Genomic DNA, 15,456 nt, shown 5'->3' with positions numbered 1-15,456 from the left:
TACTTCTAACTATGTGCTATTACATATAATGCCAAATTATGCAGATAACTTGTTCTACACTGACAATTATTTTCTTCAGTAAATGAAACTCAAATTTCCAGAAGCTGAAGTACTGAATCAAAAAATATAAATGCTCATTTTTATGGCTTTCCTACACAATGCCAAATCGCTCTCAATTCACAATGATCAACTTCCACTTCCATCAGCAGCGTAGGAGAGACTTAGTTCACCATGCTCTTTTTTTTTTTTTTAATTGGGTAAATACTAGGTATTACAATTATCACATTTTCTTGTGCATTTGAAAGTGCCTTGTTTTAATTTGCATTTTTGAATGAAAAGAGAGCATAAATTGTCTCCATGTTTCTTCATTGTTACTTCTCAATTTTGAATCCTTATAATTTTTGCCAGAATGTTTATCGTCTGCATCTTTGAAAATTGCAGGTATCCTTGACAAGAGACTAAGAAATCAATTTCCACTTAAAAGTTACAGAGTGGTGGTGGTGGCTTCTACAGTACATAAAATAAGTCAAAGAGAAATAAATCCTATACACTCTTCCCTGAGGCCTACCTCTCAGAGCTGCACTAAGAGAAAGATTGCCGATTGCCTGGCAGGCGAGGCTGGAGCTCTCGTCATAATCTCCCTACTTTTGTGTCTCTAAGTAAACTTCTGATTCTGTGTGAGCAGAGTTGGTTTTTAAATAGTTCCCTTCTTTGATCTTTCAGAATGCTTCACAGGGAAAATATGCATGCTAAATCTGTCCCATGTTTGTCTGAAATTTTAGGTACAAATATCCTCAGATTTGTAACAGTTTGTGCAGACACAAGCAAGATAGTAAAAACCAGTCCTGGCAATATTGATTAACTGAGGCAGAGGAAACGGGGATGTGAGGGCCTATCAGGTAAGGAACTGCTCAGTCAATCAAAAGCGATTATTTAGTCCATCCAGCTAATGATGGTGCTTATCCACTATTCAGGGGTGGATTAAATAATTTTACAAATATCTGTAAATCACTAGAAAACACCAGAAGAAATATTTCTTCTTCTACTGCTACTTCCCCTTCTTCTGTGAATTCTTTGATAAACCACAAATTCTACTCCACCAAGACCAACAGGCAAAAAAATTTCATTTAAAATGTAAATGAAACAAATAATGTGAGCAGTTAACATACCCTCTCATATTCTCTTGTCTCTACCTCTACCCCCTGCTACCACCTCGTCTGTTTCCCTTATCCCAGATGTGTGGAAAGTCTATTCTGCACCTGTGGCCTTAAATGCTGACTCTGAATTGGAACAGTGCCCCCTCCCTTTTTAATAACCAAGATCGAAATTCTTAGAAAACATGGTTTGTAATAGAAATCCTAAGAGCACCACTATTTTTTTTTTTTTAATTATAAAACTGCACCTTTGAAAAGACAAGTCGATGCCAAACGGTGAAATGATTATACTTCACTTCCACCCGCTATGTTTTCATTTTAATTTTATGAATATTGCAAATTTTAGCACTCCCATTATATCCTCTGAAGGGGATAATTTATAAAAGCAGTGTCCATCAATTACCAATTTTCTATGACATTAATAAAATGGCACGAACTAATTATGATGACTTCTAAGAAGAAGATGCCTTTGAAAAATCATTAATATGTGGAAGTGATAATATTTTAAAACACATCAGCTTCTAATTCTGACTGAAATGAACTTAAGAAGGTGACTGCAGAAAGGCCATTCACCTGAGGAGCTCCACAGTCTCGGAGTACATGGTGTATGGGGACTTTGCTTCCAGAGGGTCACGTTCCATGGCATTGCCACATTCAGTGAAGGAGAGGGCAGCATCAGCGTAATTCACGGCTTTGCCAAACTTCTCGAACTGAAAGAAGAAGATGACTTGACATATAAACGAGTGACTTACTGAGGATAATTTTGCCTCCTTTCCCCAGGGGACGCTTGGAAATGTCTGAAAACACTTTGGGATGTCACCACTGGGGAGAGGGCATCTTGGGGGCAGAGGCCAGAGATGCTACTGAACGTCTTGCAAAGCACAGGACAGCCCCCACTGTGAAGAGGGAAGCCAGTCCAAGATGTTGGTAGTGCCCAGGCTGCGAAACTCTGCTTGAAAGGGAGGACAATGTATGAATTGGTATTAACAAGGAAGCAACTGGTTTAAGGTTCTATTGCTATGGCATAGAGGTTGATTGAGAAGAGAAAAATGCAGCCAAGGTATCATATGTGGTTTATGATGTTATTATTGTTGTTATCATTACCTTTTTGGTGGACCAGAATCAAAAATCAATGTCTCAACTAGTTTCTATTCACTAAATTTACTAAACGAACCTGTCATTGCAGTGTCCTATAGACAATGTTGGCAACTAAGCTCCGCTTTCCATAAGCCTCATGGCCAGAGAACACAGATGGTCTTTGCTTTGGAACTCTTTGTGAGCACATCCACCTCACCCCCAGGAGGAGATAACACATTGATGCTATTGTCATGAAAAATGTGAAGCTGTAGTGTGACTGTTGACAACAATCATATCACTTTCATTGTAAATGATGGCTTGAAATAGTGTGTCAAAAAGCCAAAAAATATAGCACTACTAAATATTTTAGTTTAGTAAAATTTTATTGCAAAAGGTTTTAGCCCTGATAATGGTCACGATTAAACTGACTTAGACATACTGATTTCTTTTTTATGTGTAATGAATATTATATATGACACTTTTATAGTGAGTATTTTATAACAGGATTTAACATTTTCAGTGTTTGATAGCTGAATGTAAGAATTCTGCTCAGACAGTATTTTATGTAAAAGAACCAATATAATGCAGATTTAGCGATTTTAATTTTCTTGTATGCCTTTTATCAAAATATTTTCTATGCAACTGTGAAAGTCTCAATTCTCAAAATGGCGGAGTAGCTGTCTCTAGCAAAGGATTAAGTACAACTATAAATGATTAGTTACAGGACCTGCAGAATCTCTCATTGTAAATGACTCTCTTTACAATAAATGTTCATAGTCTTTATGTACTGAAGACATACTGTGATTTCCTTTCTGTAAGCTTTTGTGAAGAAATATCGGTTTCAGCCAAATTCAAAGTGATTTTATGAAAATCACTGTGTATGTGTATGCAGACTATCTCCTTTCTCTTTTGCCTTACAAGGTAATTTCTTTACGTCATCTAGCTCCAATTGGCTCTCCCATTTGTAAATTAATCTTTACATACCAATTTTGGACAGTGACTTTTCATTCACAAACCCCACAGTTGAAAGGATCCTTAAAGATTATCTAGCCCAAGCCTCTCTTTCTCCAAAAGGAGCATAAACTTAAATCCAAAGAAAATTACATGGCCATAGTGCCAATTAATGGCCAAGTCATGCCCTTTCCTTGGGCCTCAGTTTCCACATTCCAAAAATGAGGGGCATGAACTATAAGAGTGCTTCTAGCGCTAGCATAAACATGAGCATAGCAAAAATATCATTCCTCTGATTTTTTCTGAACCTTTTAAAATTATCATTACCACCCCACCAAGGAGCTTTTTAAGAATTTTTTCACACACCCCCAATGAAATTTTAATGCCAACAATATACTGATTATTTCTTTATGTACTGCGGCCCTTTGGAGGGTCACACCTGCTGCAACATCTAAGACTTTTTTACCCCACCCCAAGAACCAATTTTTGACCCCCTCCCCAATTGAGGATGCATGAGTGGATTAGATCAAAAGTGATTTGGGGGAACATATAAACACAACCCTAGCTGGTAGAGTGATGCTAGCTCTTAATCATATGTATGCCATCTCTGTGGCTCTGGTTTTTCTCAGTTCTTCAAACATTTCACCTATATGGTCTCATATATGCATCCCAGTCTTCACCAACTTATGTAACAGCTTGTCAAAAGAACATTTACAGGCTCCCTCACCCAGATTTGACAGAGGACAAACTCCAGAGCACCTCTGCAGTGCTGTGGAGATGAAGACATTTAGAGAGAACCTTTGGTCTTTGAGCCAGCAGCACTGCCACCCAGTGCCTTTCAAATCTCTTGACACCCATACAGTGGTCACAAGCACAGTGTTGCTGGCATCTCCATTGGAACTGGCACCCAGCCTAGCATGCCTTGTCACTTTTGTCTGCAGGAGCAGGGGAAAATTGTCTCCAAGTGACAATTCACATCACGGAAAGGTTAGCTGCACACAAGAGCTGAGCAATTTGGACTACAGGGGGAAAATGACAGAAAGTAGGGAAGTGACAGATGCAAGGGCATGGACAGCTGATGTTGGCCACACACTAGTCATAGGGCAGAGACTTTTGCGGTATTCCATCACAGCCTTCCCAGTGTCAAACACCATGGGACAGCTGAGTCCTGGTTGGACACAATGCAGAGATGGAGGATGCTGTTTTTTTAACATAATGGTGTTGAACTGATACCTCAAATTGTTCTTGGGTTTAGTCAAAGGTGAGAAACCTGAATTTAGGCACTTCTCTAGGACAGTGGGGCTCGATCTTGGCTGCACTTGGGAATCACCCAGGGAGATTTGATACCTTTGCCTGGGTCCCAGATCCAGAAATTCTTGTTTCACTAGTCTGTGTTGGCCTGGGCATCTGGGCAATTTTAAAGTTTCACAAGTGACTGTAATGTGTGGAGACCCACTGTTGGGAGGATCAAGTCAAACAACTCAATGCATTGAACTCTTCAGTGGTTTAGTTAGCCAAAACCCTTGCAGGCAGCTAGGCCAAGTGTCTTGGGAAATTCAAATGATGACACTTCCTTTCACTGCTCCGGGTCACAGCCTGGCTGTGGGCTTCGCTCTGGAAACATGTTATCAAATGCGGCAAGAAGCTCAGTTTTTTCTATAGACCCAAGTTTCCCAAAGCCAATTTTTGAGGCCATGTAGCCAGCTGTAAACAACCCTCCCCTGCCCCACACAAATTCTGGTTTACTGGACCCAACTGGAGCTCCCATCATCTCTATGGAAGTTTCAAAAGTCATTTCAAATTCACTTTAAAGTTAATGACAATGGTATATATGCCATTGAGCTTCTGAAGTTGGGGCAAGGGGAAGAACAGTGAGAAGACAAATACGTAATGACAGGACAACACAGCTCAAAGAACTTTAGGAATTAGGGTGCCAAAGAATTAATCTCCAATCTCCCTATGTCAGAGCAGCAATGCATTGAAAAACAAGCTTGGGCTATGCTATTGAAAGTTTGAATTGTTTGTAAAATGGCTTCTTTGTTTTCTTTCAAAGAGTAATACCTTAACGGGAGCAAAGCAAAAAGAGGAAGGAAACCTACCAGTGCGTCAGCTTTGTGCTTCAGCTTCTTAGCCTCTTGCATGTAATAATCAGCATTGTGGACCCTAAACAAACAGAACGAGTTCTTTCAGACATCAGTGTTTCATCTCTTCATTAAAAGACTGTAAATCCAATCTTATGCAATGCCTTGCAAAAGGCAGATTAATGCTGTCAATCATATCATAACCAACCTTGAAATGATACTGTAACAACCACATCCTCCAATGCCAACCATTACAGTTATCCAAATTGACCAAACAAAGCTTAGGTATAAATCTGTGTTGGCACACATCTGAGGACATGATAAGAAGGGCAAAACAACCTAGAAGTAAGCACATGCCTTTGGAAACAGTAACAAAGCTCCATGATTAAAATGGGCCAAAGACATTTCTTGATGTGGAGGACAGAGGTGTGTGTGTGGGTGGGGTGGGGAGGGTGTATACTTTCAAGGCTATGGGAGCTTATGCTGCGGTCTAACTTGGGGTGACACATAAATGGCCCTAGAAAAGTCAGACTGCCCCCACTCCCAATCATCACTCCCAAACTGTGTCCATGATAATCCGGAGACAACATACGAGTCATCAAAAGTGAGCTTGGGTCTCCGGACATTAGTGCTGCTGCTGGATAGTAGGGGCAGGGCTGCCCAGGATGTCATCTCCAGGTGACTGCTATCCATGAGGCCAGTAGTGAAAGTAGAGGTGATGGTGGAAATTGTAGTGGTAGTGGTTGTGGTGGTGGCCGTGGAGGTGGCAGTGGCAGTAACAATGGCAGGAACAGTGACAGTGGCAGTGGCAATAGCAGTGTTGGTGACAGTCACGGTGGCAGAGGTTGCCTTTTTTGGAGTGTCTCCCTCCTGGGAAAAAGGAGGACAAATAGCTTTCATTAGGTCCAGCTTTTCAGAACATCTTTTCATAAATGTTTTGAATGTCAAGCACACTAGAAAACAATGCAAGAAAAAAGAGAATAGTCGACACAACTTGAGGATAAATAGGTGACCCTGATATATTTCATGAATGCTGTAAATCACTAGCTTTGTTCCATGATGACAGCAAACACCAAGCTAATCAGGTGCAGTAATTATATAACCCTGTCATGCTATTAAGACAGCCATGGCTAAGTTCTACATCCAGTGGGAAATGTAAGGAGAGGGGAGGAAGACTATAGAGAGGAGAAGAGAGGAGGGAGGAAGAACGGAGAGACAGGGGGAAGGAGAGAGGAATTGAGGGAAAGAGGGAGAGAGGGGAAGAGGGGAAGAGGGAGGGGGAGACACACACTCAGAGAGAGAGAGAGAGATTATTCAATCAATGGATAATGATGTGGATATTTTTCGTGCTGTGGATATTTTTGATAAGGGAACCAATCCAGAAACAGTCTCTAGGTTAAGTAAAGTTCTCACATCACTCTGCAAAATACCAGATACTGTGCAGCAGAATACTGGGAAACCAGGCATTGTACTGCAATCATCAATACCATGGCTAAACTGAGCCTGAAGCAGCCCTTTTGCCCATGTGAGGTACTTGACTGGTTTCTAAGTGAATGCCATGTAAGTCTGCCTTCTTTTTTTGAAGTCTTGAGGTGGTGACACCTCATTTTGACCAGGTCAAAAATCAAATGAGTAAAAGCCTCATGAGGGCTTCACTTTGAATAAAGTAGGTGGTAAGAATTGGAATTACATGACAGTGTTGTGTCACAAGACCACCTGCCATGTTCACGTGGCAGACTCTGCCGTCCCCACTCAGCAATTGTGGGACCATCCAACGTCTGATCATACTTTTCATGTAGCTTCTTCCTTCTCCTGCTCTTCTAAGTTGGTATCTCCCTAAGGTTGGCATGCCCCAATGTTTATTCCTCAGCTCTCTTCCTTCTTGATCAGATTGTCAACCCTTTATGTGTTGGCACAGACTCAAGAATACGCAGATACAGTCCAAATAGAAACCTCAATCTTACCCTTTCTCTAAGTTCCAGACCTGCCGTGACCACCCTCAATAGTTCCACCATGACGACCCATTAGCTCCTCTCATTTCTCTCAAGCCAAATCAGTTCCCTCTTTCTGTTAAAAGCACAGTGGTCTTCCCTGTCATTAAGACTGGGTTCCTCCATGTCAGTGAAGAGCTTCCAATTGTGTTTGGCACAGTTCTACAGGGCACTGTGGTAGTCCCTGGACTAGGGGCATTGGACCTGGCAGGGTAGAGACTCCCCAGCTTGCCCTCCATCTGAGCTGCTCTGCTTTAATCAGATTTATATACTGAAGTTCTGTAAATCATTCCTTTTTAAAACATGATAATGGTCCTAAAACTATTTTTGCAAACCACTGCTCTATTTCATCTTTAAGTTCTTCCTCTTCATTACCCGTATCCAATTAATTACAAACTCCTATTCATTATATTTCCCTGACAATTCTCAAATTTTTCCCTTTCTCCTTTGAAGCCTCAAAGCGCAGGCACTCATGGCTTCACACCGAGACTAACAAGTAATCTCGTAGCTGGACTCCCAGCCTCCAAGCTAGGTTCTCCATCGACCCTCAATCTGCTGCCTATTGGCCTGAGCTTCCTAAGTGAAGCTACAAGCATTTCCCTACCCTACACCCAAATTTAGACTCAAGGCTGAGCTCCTTTGGTGGCATTCAAGGCCATCCCTGATCTAATTTCAGCTTTCTGCCCAATCTCTGACTGTCTCCTTCCAGGGACTTCAGCATTGACCAAACTGATCACACCGACATTTTCTTCACTTTCCTGATTTGGATCATGTGGAATCTTACATTTCAAAAAGGCTTTGATTCATTACTTTTTTTTTTCACATTGTGTTAATTCATTCTATTATTTTTATTTTCTTTAAAAAATTAAATTGTAGTAACATACACATATCATAAAATTTGCCATCTTAATCATTTTTAAGTATAAATTCAGTAAAGTTAACTCTATTCACATGGCTGTGCAACCAATCTCCAGAACTCGTTTCATCTTGCAAAACTGAAACTCTGTGCCCATCAAACAACAACACCCTTTTCCATCTTGTCCTGGCCTCTGGAAACTACCATTCTACTTTTTATCTCTATAGATGTGACTACTCTAGGGACATCATAGAGATGGAATTTTATGCTATTTGTCCTCTGGTGTGTGGCTTCTTTCACTTAAGATAATGTCCTCAAGGTTCATCCATGTTGTAGCATATGGCAGGATTTCCTTCTTTTTTAAGACTGGAGAATATTCCATTGCATGGATAAACCACATTTTATTTATCCACTTCTTTGTAATTTTAAACCTTAGTTATCTATTAATTCTCAGCTCAACAAATGCCTCTTCCACCAGGAAAGCTGCCTTATGTCTATACCCATGAGTATTTTAATCATCCTTGGACCATTCAGAGGCCTGTCTCTCTCTCTTCTCTATGACACCAATCCCCAACTATTTTATATTCTAGTCCTTTAAGCATCAGTCTCATTGCTTGCCTTAGATTGAGAGCTCTTTGAGCACTGCAGCCATCTCTGATTTATGACACTGCTCCTCCAGCCCACAGCCCAGTGCTCTCGGTGTTTGCTGAATATATGTGTGCAAGCCTGCCTTAGTCAACAGGGTCACTTTAAAGATAAAAGCCTAATGGGATACTTCTCACATCCATGCAAGTTGAACTTTTCCACTTGATCCTGGACCTTCTGATTATCAAATAATTCATACCACTTAAAGCTTACTGAGATAAATGTGCTGAGAGGCTATGCTTCTACAAATTGTTATGATGGATTTGGAAAAGATATTTTAAAGATCATCATGGATTTTATTCAACCCAAACATGTAAAGGAATCAGAGCTGTAAGAAAACTCCTAAGCCAGCTCCATGTTTCCACCGCCAGAGCCAGATTTGTCCAGACCAAACAGTGGGGTTAGTCCAAGACAGTGCCACTTCTCTCTATGGCCAAGATATGTGACAACAACCCTGAAACACCAGGTCACCACACACATAGCATTGACGCCAGTTCTGGCATATTTGACTGTAAATGGCTGGATTCAGTCATGATCATATAAGTTGTATAAACATGTCATTTGTCTACACTTGCCCACCCATTGAGCCAATAAACACGAATTCGTGTCTAAATGGAATAAAGAAGACTCTGAGAGCACAAAATTGAGAACACTTTTGGAGCTGGAAGAAGCCTTACAGACTCTCTAGTCAAATCCATTCATTTTATGTACTCAGAGATGTTTCATGATTTGTCCAAGGTCACAGGGCAAATTTTTTGCAGTGCTAGCACCACATGAGTTAAGGGTCTAGTTTTTTAACTCCCAGGCTAGGGCAAAAATTATACCACAAAGTCTCCCACATTGCAAACCATTAATAGAAAGAAGAAATGGCCAAAGAAGAGGCACTGGTCGCTCACTCCTATCATGGGGAACCCCAGTGATTTCCTTAAGAAAGATGATCCATTGCTGGTTGCAAATGTAGTCATATTTATCAGGTTTCCCCAGTAATTTTTAGCTCTTGTGAAAATGACTTTGCATATTCTTATAGGCATTATCATTGTCATAGTAACATCTGTATTGTTTCTATCACCTAATTATTTGTGACAATATACTAGACACTATACAAAGAGAATCCCTGGATATCATGCATGCCCTCCAAAAGCTTGCAATAGAAGAAAGCATAACATTAATTACATTCAGTATGAAAAATAAGATGAATAGTGTAATTACTGTCAAGAATAAACGGTTTAATTCCCAGCATTACAGCATCAACACATGTTAAATGTGTATGCAAATATTATGTGTACAAACACATGACTTTCATATATCAGCAATGAAATTTTCCTAGATACGTATGTGAATACAGCCATTTCAGACAATGAAGGACTCTAAATTGAGGTTTTTAAAGCTCAGAGTCCTCACAGCCTTTCATGGGGTGCTAAATGAGTACATTTGGTTCAGGACCCACAACGTTGGCATCAGACATTTGAAAACTTGTTGATTTTCATTCTTTTGCTTTTTATATTACATTTAAAGGAAACTAGATGCATGTGAATACTACATCTACATATACATGTAGGCAGATACATTTGTCATTAATATTCATTAGTGACACGGTTGCTGGTGGTTTCCACAGTTTATGTAACTATACCTGATTGAAATGGAAGACACTGTGCGTGGGTGTGAAAAGTGATACAAATTTTCAATTATCTATGCTAATCAAGCAGCAGTGCAGAAAATCCAAATACTGGATGATTCTTTAGTTGGGCATAGAAGCATTACTGTGCGATTTTAGTAACAGATTCACCTTTTAAATTTCATCTTACTTAGTCACTATTTCTGAATACAATTCACATTTTCAAAGCTGAGTGGCAGAAGAATGCAACTTGGAGATCCAGCCCCAGTTCAGTGACCTTGGGCAATCCCATCCCATCTATTTGTTCTTTTAGTCACTAAACGATTGGTTAGCATTATGAAAGTGTCCTCCCTGCCCCCAAGATATGAAAAGATTGGACCAAAGGATTTCCAAGGCCCTGAATCTCTGCATGTGCAATCAGTTTGGGGAAGCAAGATAGAGAAATAATTTGGAATGAAAATTTATCCTGAGATTTGAGATTTGAAATAATGGAGAGTTTGTATATTTGTGTACACACACACGCACGCACACACACACACACACACACACACACCTGTATTTTCTCTCTACCTCCTCCTCTCTTCCCCCTGCAACATCCCATCTGGTTAACTCAAATAAGATAAGCTGGGTTAACTTATTTCAACCTGCCAATTATAATATTTCTTCCAAGATGCTTACATTTACAGATATCCCTTTGAAAGTAGCACAGAATTTTCCTTCGCTTCTCTTAGGTTTGGTAGAAGTGATTTGTCCGGTTGTGGAGAAGTTTTTGTCCTGACTGAAGGGACCATTATTGCCACTGATATTTCTGCGGCGTGGAGGGTCCTCTGGCAGTGGGGAAAGTGGGGGAGGAAACAGTTTTTCTTCTTTTCTTCTATTTGCTCTCCTGGATGAATTATTTCTGTGGAAACAAAAAGTGTAGGGTGTTATCAAGTCTCCTCTCTGTTTATAATGATTATTACCATGATGCTGTTACTTAGAGCTAATTCAATATTTTAATTGATGACCCTTTACCTATGGTGAAGAGTATATAAAAATGCATGTAGACATAGCGATAGATTTATATAGATATCTCTCTCTCTCTCTACTTCTCTCACTCTCTATCTCTCTCTATATATACATACATGTGTATCCAAGAATAAACATGTTTTTGAAGCAGAATTCCATGATAAGTGTAAATGTCTAATGGAGTGTGCTACAGTGTGATAGTTGCAACCTTTCAAGATTACTGTTAATTAGATTTTTATGGAAAATACAATGCAGACTTTAATCCAATATTTCAGTATGGTTCCTACTTATTTTGCCCGAGGACCTAACTGCATAATCATGTAATAAATGGTACAATAAACAATAAGTGAAAGGATATTTTCTTAAGAAATACTATGCTTATACATTACTTAGAAATAAATAATGCAATAAATACTATTGTAACATATTGCAAATTGTATGTACAAAATGTTCTACCCCAATGCCAAGGCATAATGAGCCCCTAACCTTAAATTGTTATATCGAAGTACTGATGTACTCCACTCTGCAAAACTCCATTTAAAAATTTTTTTTTGGTCATATTGACATAACACATCTACAATCCAAAAAGTGCTCCTGTGCTTTCAAACTGATTTATCTGCCCATTAAATGGGCACCATCAAAAAGACCGAGACTTCAAATAAAACAGAACAACTAAAACCTTATGCTAACTGCTTAACATGGTAATTGGGTCATGGATTTTCATTTTAGTTACTGTCTTAGACTAATCAATGAAGATTACTTGAATTTTAATCTTTTCTTAGACAACTAATATTGCACTCTTCAGCCATTTACTTTTCATGATTATTGACTACAATTTTCAATAGCAAATTAAGCCAACAAGAATTTATGTTTTCCTCTTGGTCAAGTTCAGCCAGTGTGTAGAAATATAGATTTACAATATCTCAAAGCAACAAATCAAAGATGAACAAGCATTCAAGTGGTCTGATTTCCTGAAATGGTCTAAGTCAATGCAGTCTCCTTGTTCCACTTCCACTGTGTTGCACAAATTTGCCAATTGTAATAATATGTGTCATCTTCTCCAACTTTTGTCACAAATGTGATCCTATGTTAATTTTATCATGCAGCAAAATTTTTTAAAAATTGACTGTTTCTACCATTACCTTACTTGATTAAAATTAATTTAAAAAAACCTGCCAATAGATTTTTAAAGTTGTTTTGACATATAGAACCATTTAAAGATAGTTGTGATGTCCGATTAAAATGATGGTGAACATATAGATTAAGATTTTTGTCCATGAGGAAGCTCCACAAACAGTAGACCACACTACGTACAATCATTACAGGAAAACTGTACCCACAGGAATTTATATGTACAGATGGCAAACATTGCTGTGAATGGATCATTAGTTATGACCACTCCTACACTACTTGAGCTGCCTGAGAAGGGAGTGTGGACTGCAAGAAGGGCATTTGATTTGCATTGGCTACTATAGTCATGTAAAGCCTTCCCATCTGCCATGGAACTCACCAGCAGGGACTCAGTGCATTCCGTGCAGTGAGCACCAGTGACCTGGACTCTTTCCATCTGCCTGGTAGTTACCTGGAACCGTGGGCCCTTTAATGACTTCCTTGGCAAAAGACATGCAGGGAGAATTTTCTAGAGACCAGTCTGTCACTGTTATGGCTTCCAACTACAAGAACAGTTTTTGCTTCTTCGGGTGCCTCCCTCAATAGGCCAGAGCAGGACAGCAGACAAGAGAAGTGATCAACCCCCACTCAGTCCCTTATAGGCCCTGCATATAGTTCAAGCTTTAAAGAAGTGGGAGGTGCTCAGCAGGATCCTTCTGTTGGATAGTGAGAAACTCTGGCTGTCATAGTCTGGTGTGGCATTTTTGCTAGGTTTAAAATATTCATTTAGAGAAATGAATATTGTCTCATAGAAATTTCTAAGGATTTGGTTTGAAGAGTCAATAAGGCACCAAGGAGCAGACAAAGCTTGGGGAGAGGGGTCCCAGAGGACGGCCCCTAAGAGGCCAGTCCTTGCTTCATTCTTCCTCAATACAGACTTTTTCAGAGTCTTGAATTTGTTCGATGAGCAAAAAAACATGATTCAGACCCTTCGCCAATAATAAATGCTACTAGAGAAACACTGCTATCCTACCTACTAGAAAAGCAGAGAGACTGTAAATCCATGGAATAAAACCACCATTTTATGAGAACAAACTCAAATTACTAGACCTTTACTTAATACTTTGCCAGCTGTCTTCCATAAGATGGGGCAAGTGACAGGTCACCAGGTCACTTAGGGAAACTAGCATTGGGGACAGATGGTTGCAGCAATGCCTGACTGGCTCCTACCTCTTCCTTTTGCCTTCAGGTCATCTGAAGTGGTCAAAGCCTGGGAGCTGAGGAGGTATCAGCACCACAGGTGTGCCACTAAAGTCTTTCCGCCTTGGAAGGGGGAGGGCCCTGGAATGACCACGTCTGACCATAGGGAGCACGCTTTCTCACTTGGGTCCACTTTCAGGTAAAGGGGGTCTGCTTGCTCCACTGAGAGGGTTTCTAGTTCTGAGAACTTCAAGTATGTGATGGGATGGATGTTTCAGAGACAAGTTAGATCAGGGAATACAAATACACTTCACAGACAGCTACCAATCCTCAGGGAGAGGGGCAGCCCAGGGCCCAAATCTTATTATATAGAGTGGATCTGGTGGTAATTGGTCTTTTCCCACTTTCATCTCAAAACAACAAGGATCCAGACAAATGTAAGCTGATAACTAATTTCCGATACCTTATCTGTGGCAGATTGATGCCATATCACCGATGTTAAACAGTAATCTGTGAAATCAATTGTTAGCAGCAGTTAGCCAGATTGCTTCTCTGCTCTGGGCTGCTAATAGGCTCCAAAACTGGGCTTTGATGGAAGTAATCTCTAATGTTGAATGAATTTATGGCAATAATTACCCAGACAGAATGGTTCAAGTAGCTGACATGATTGTTAGTTAAGTGATATTTATAAGACAGAAAGAACTTGGTCACAGTGCTTGGTAGAAACAGAGGGCAGGACTTCTTCAGGGAAGGCTGATGTCATTTGAGTGAGCAGGGGACAAGGAGACCTCCTGCACAACTGTGGAAACTATCCCACAGAGAAAGAAGGTAAAAGAAGTGCCTGCCGGTTGGAATTAACATATCCATCCCTGACTTTCCCTGACATAGAAGTGCCCCGGGGGGAGGGCAACTCCTAGACAGTTCATCTCTCTGCCTTCCTCAAATGTGTTACTCCTCTGTCTTCTGTGGAGTTCAGGATGTAGCATGAATGTTTTCAAGCTTCATATTAATGTTAAGTAATGACATCAGAAAGGAAGCAGCTGCGTCATCAGGTCAAGATCAAGAGGTTGATTTTCCAGGAAAATTGCTTAATCATCATCAGAACCGAATGTTGTCTCTAAGCAGGTGATAAAATTAAAGTAATAGGTGTCTCTTGATGCTTCCTCTTCCTAGTTCATTACTTCCTTTTACCCTTCTTTAGTGCTTAAAGCTTGTTTTGACTGATTTTGGTGATCAGTATGCATTGGAGTAAAGAAAGTTTGCTAAAAAGCTCACGGAATCACCCGAAATCTGGCAGCCTGTATTACACCTTTTATCCCACCCTTGTTAGACTGGTGGCTGGGGACAGCTGTCAGGCTTGGACTGACCAACTCTGGTTTTTTACTTAACATTCCTGTGGGATGGGATCCCCCAAATGGGTTCATTGGGGATTTCTTAAAAGTTTGAACAATAACATAGAACCAAGGCAAACTCACTCTCTAGTGTTGGGAGGCTTGTGGGGTGGGGCTGGTGAGATGCAAGGGGGAAGCAAGCAGATAGTTGTGGCCTCCTCCAGTCGCTGCTTCTTCTCAGGGATTTTCTCTGCAACTTCTGTTGGCTTTAGTAGGAAAAAAAAAATACACAGGGCTTGAAATACATGGCACATTCAGACAAGCATGTCTCACACATAAAATAAAAAGTGACCTAGATGGACAAGTTGCTTCTATTTTAACTTCCAGATTAGGTAGTGGAGTTAAATGTGCACCTTTGACCAGACAGAAAAGCAATC

The 15,456-nt window shown here is 40.2% G+C and overlaps 1 protein-coding gene across 1 annotated transcript in view; it reads right to left on the bottom strand.

Annotated features, from left to right (window-relative positions):
• Positions 1–15,456, bottom strand: part of AFF2 (ALF transcription elongation factor 2) — a 369,137-nt gene that overhangs the window by 22,143 nt on the left and 331,538 nt on the right. Inside the window, exons 12-16 of the mRNA XM_063084949.1 lie at positions 15,164–15,285; positions 11,049–11,271; positions 5,856–6,133; positions 5,282–5,345; positions 1,728–1,864 (exon numbers count right to left, since the gene is read on the bottom strand). Of these exons, the coding sequence (XP_062941019.1) occupies positions 1,728–1,864; positions 5,282–5,345; positions 5,856–6,133; positions 11,049–11,271; positions 15,164–15,285 (824 nt within the window). The remainder of the gene's footprint in view (positions 1–1,727; positions 1,865–5,281; positions 5,346–5,855; positions 6,134–11,048; positions 11,272–15,163; positions 15,286–15,456) is intronic.

The sequence above is a fragment of the Cynocephalus volans genome, chromosome X (assembly GCF_027409185.1).
Source record: "Cynocephalus volans isolate mCynVol1 chromosome X, mCynVol1.pri, whole genome shotgun sequence".
NCBI classification, from domain to species: Eukaryota; Metazoa; Chordata; class Mammalia; order Dermoptera; family Cynocephalidae; genus Cynocephalus; species Cynocephalus volans.
This window is presented reverse-complemented; position numbering and strand designations above follow the sequence as displayed.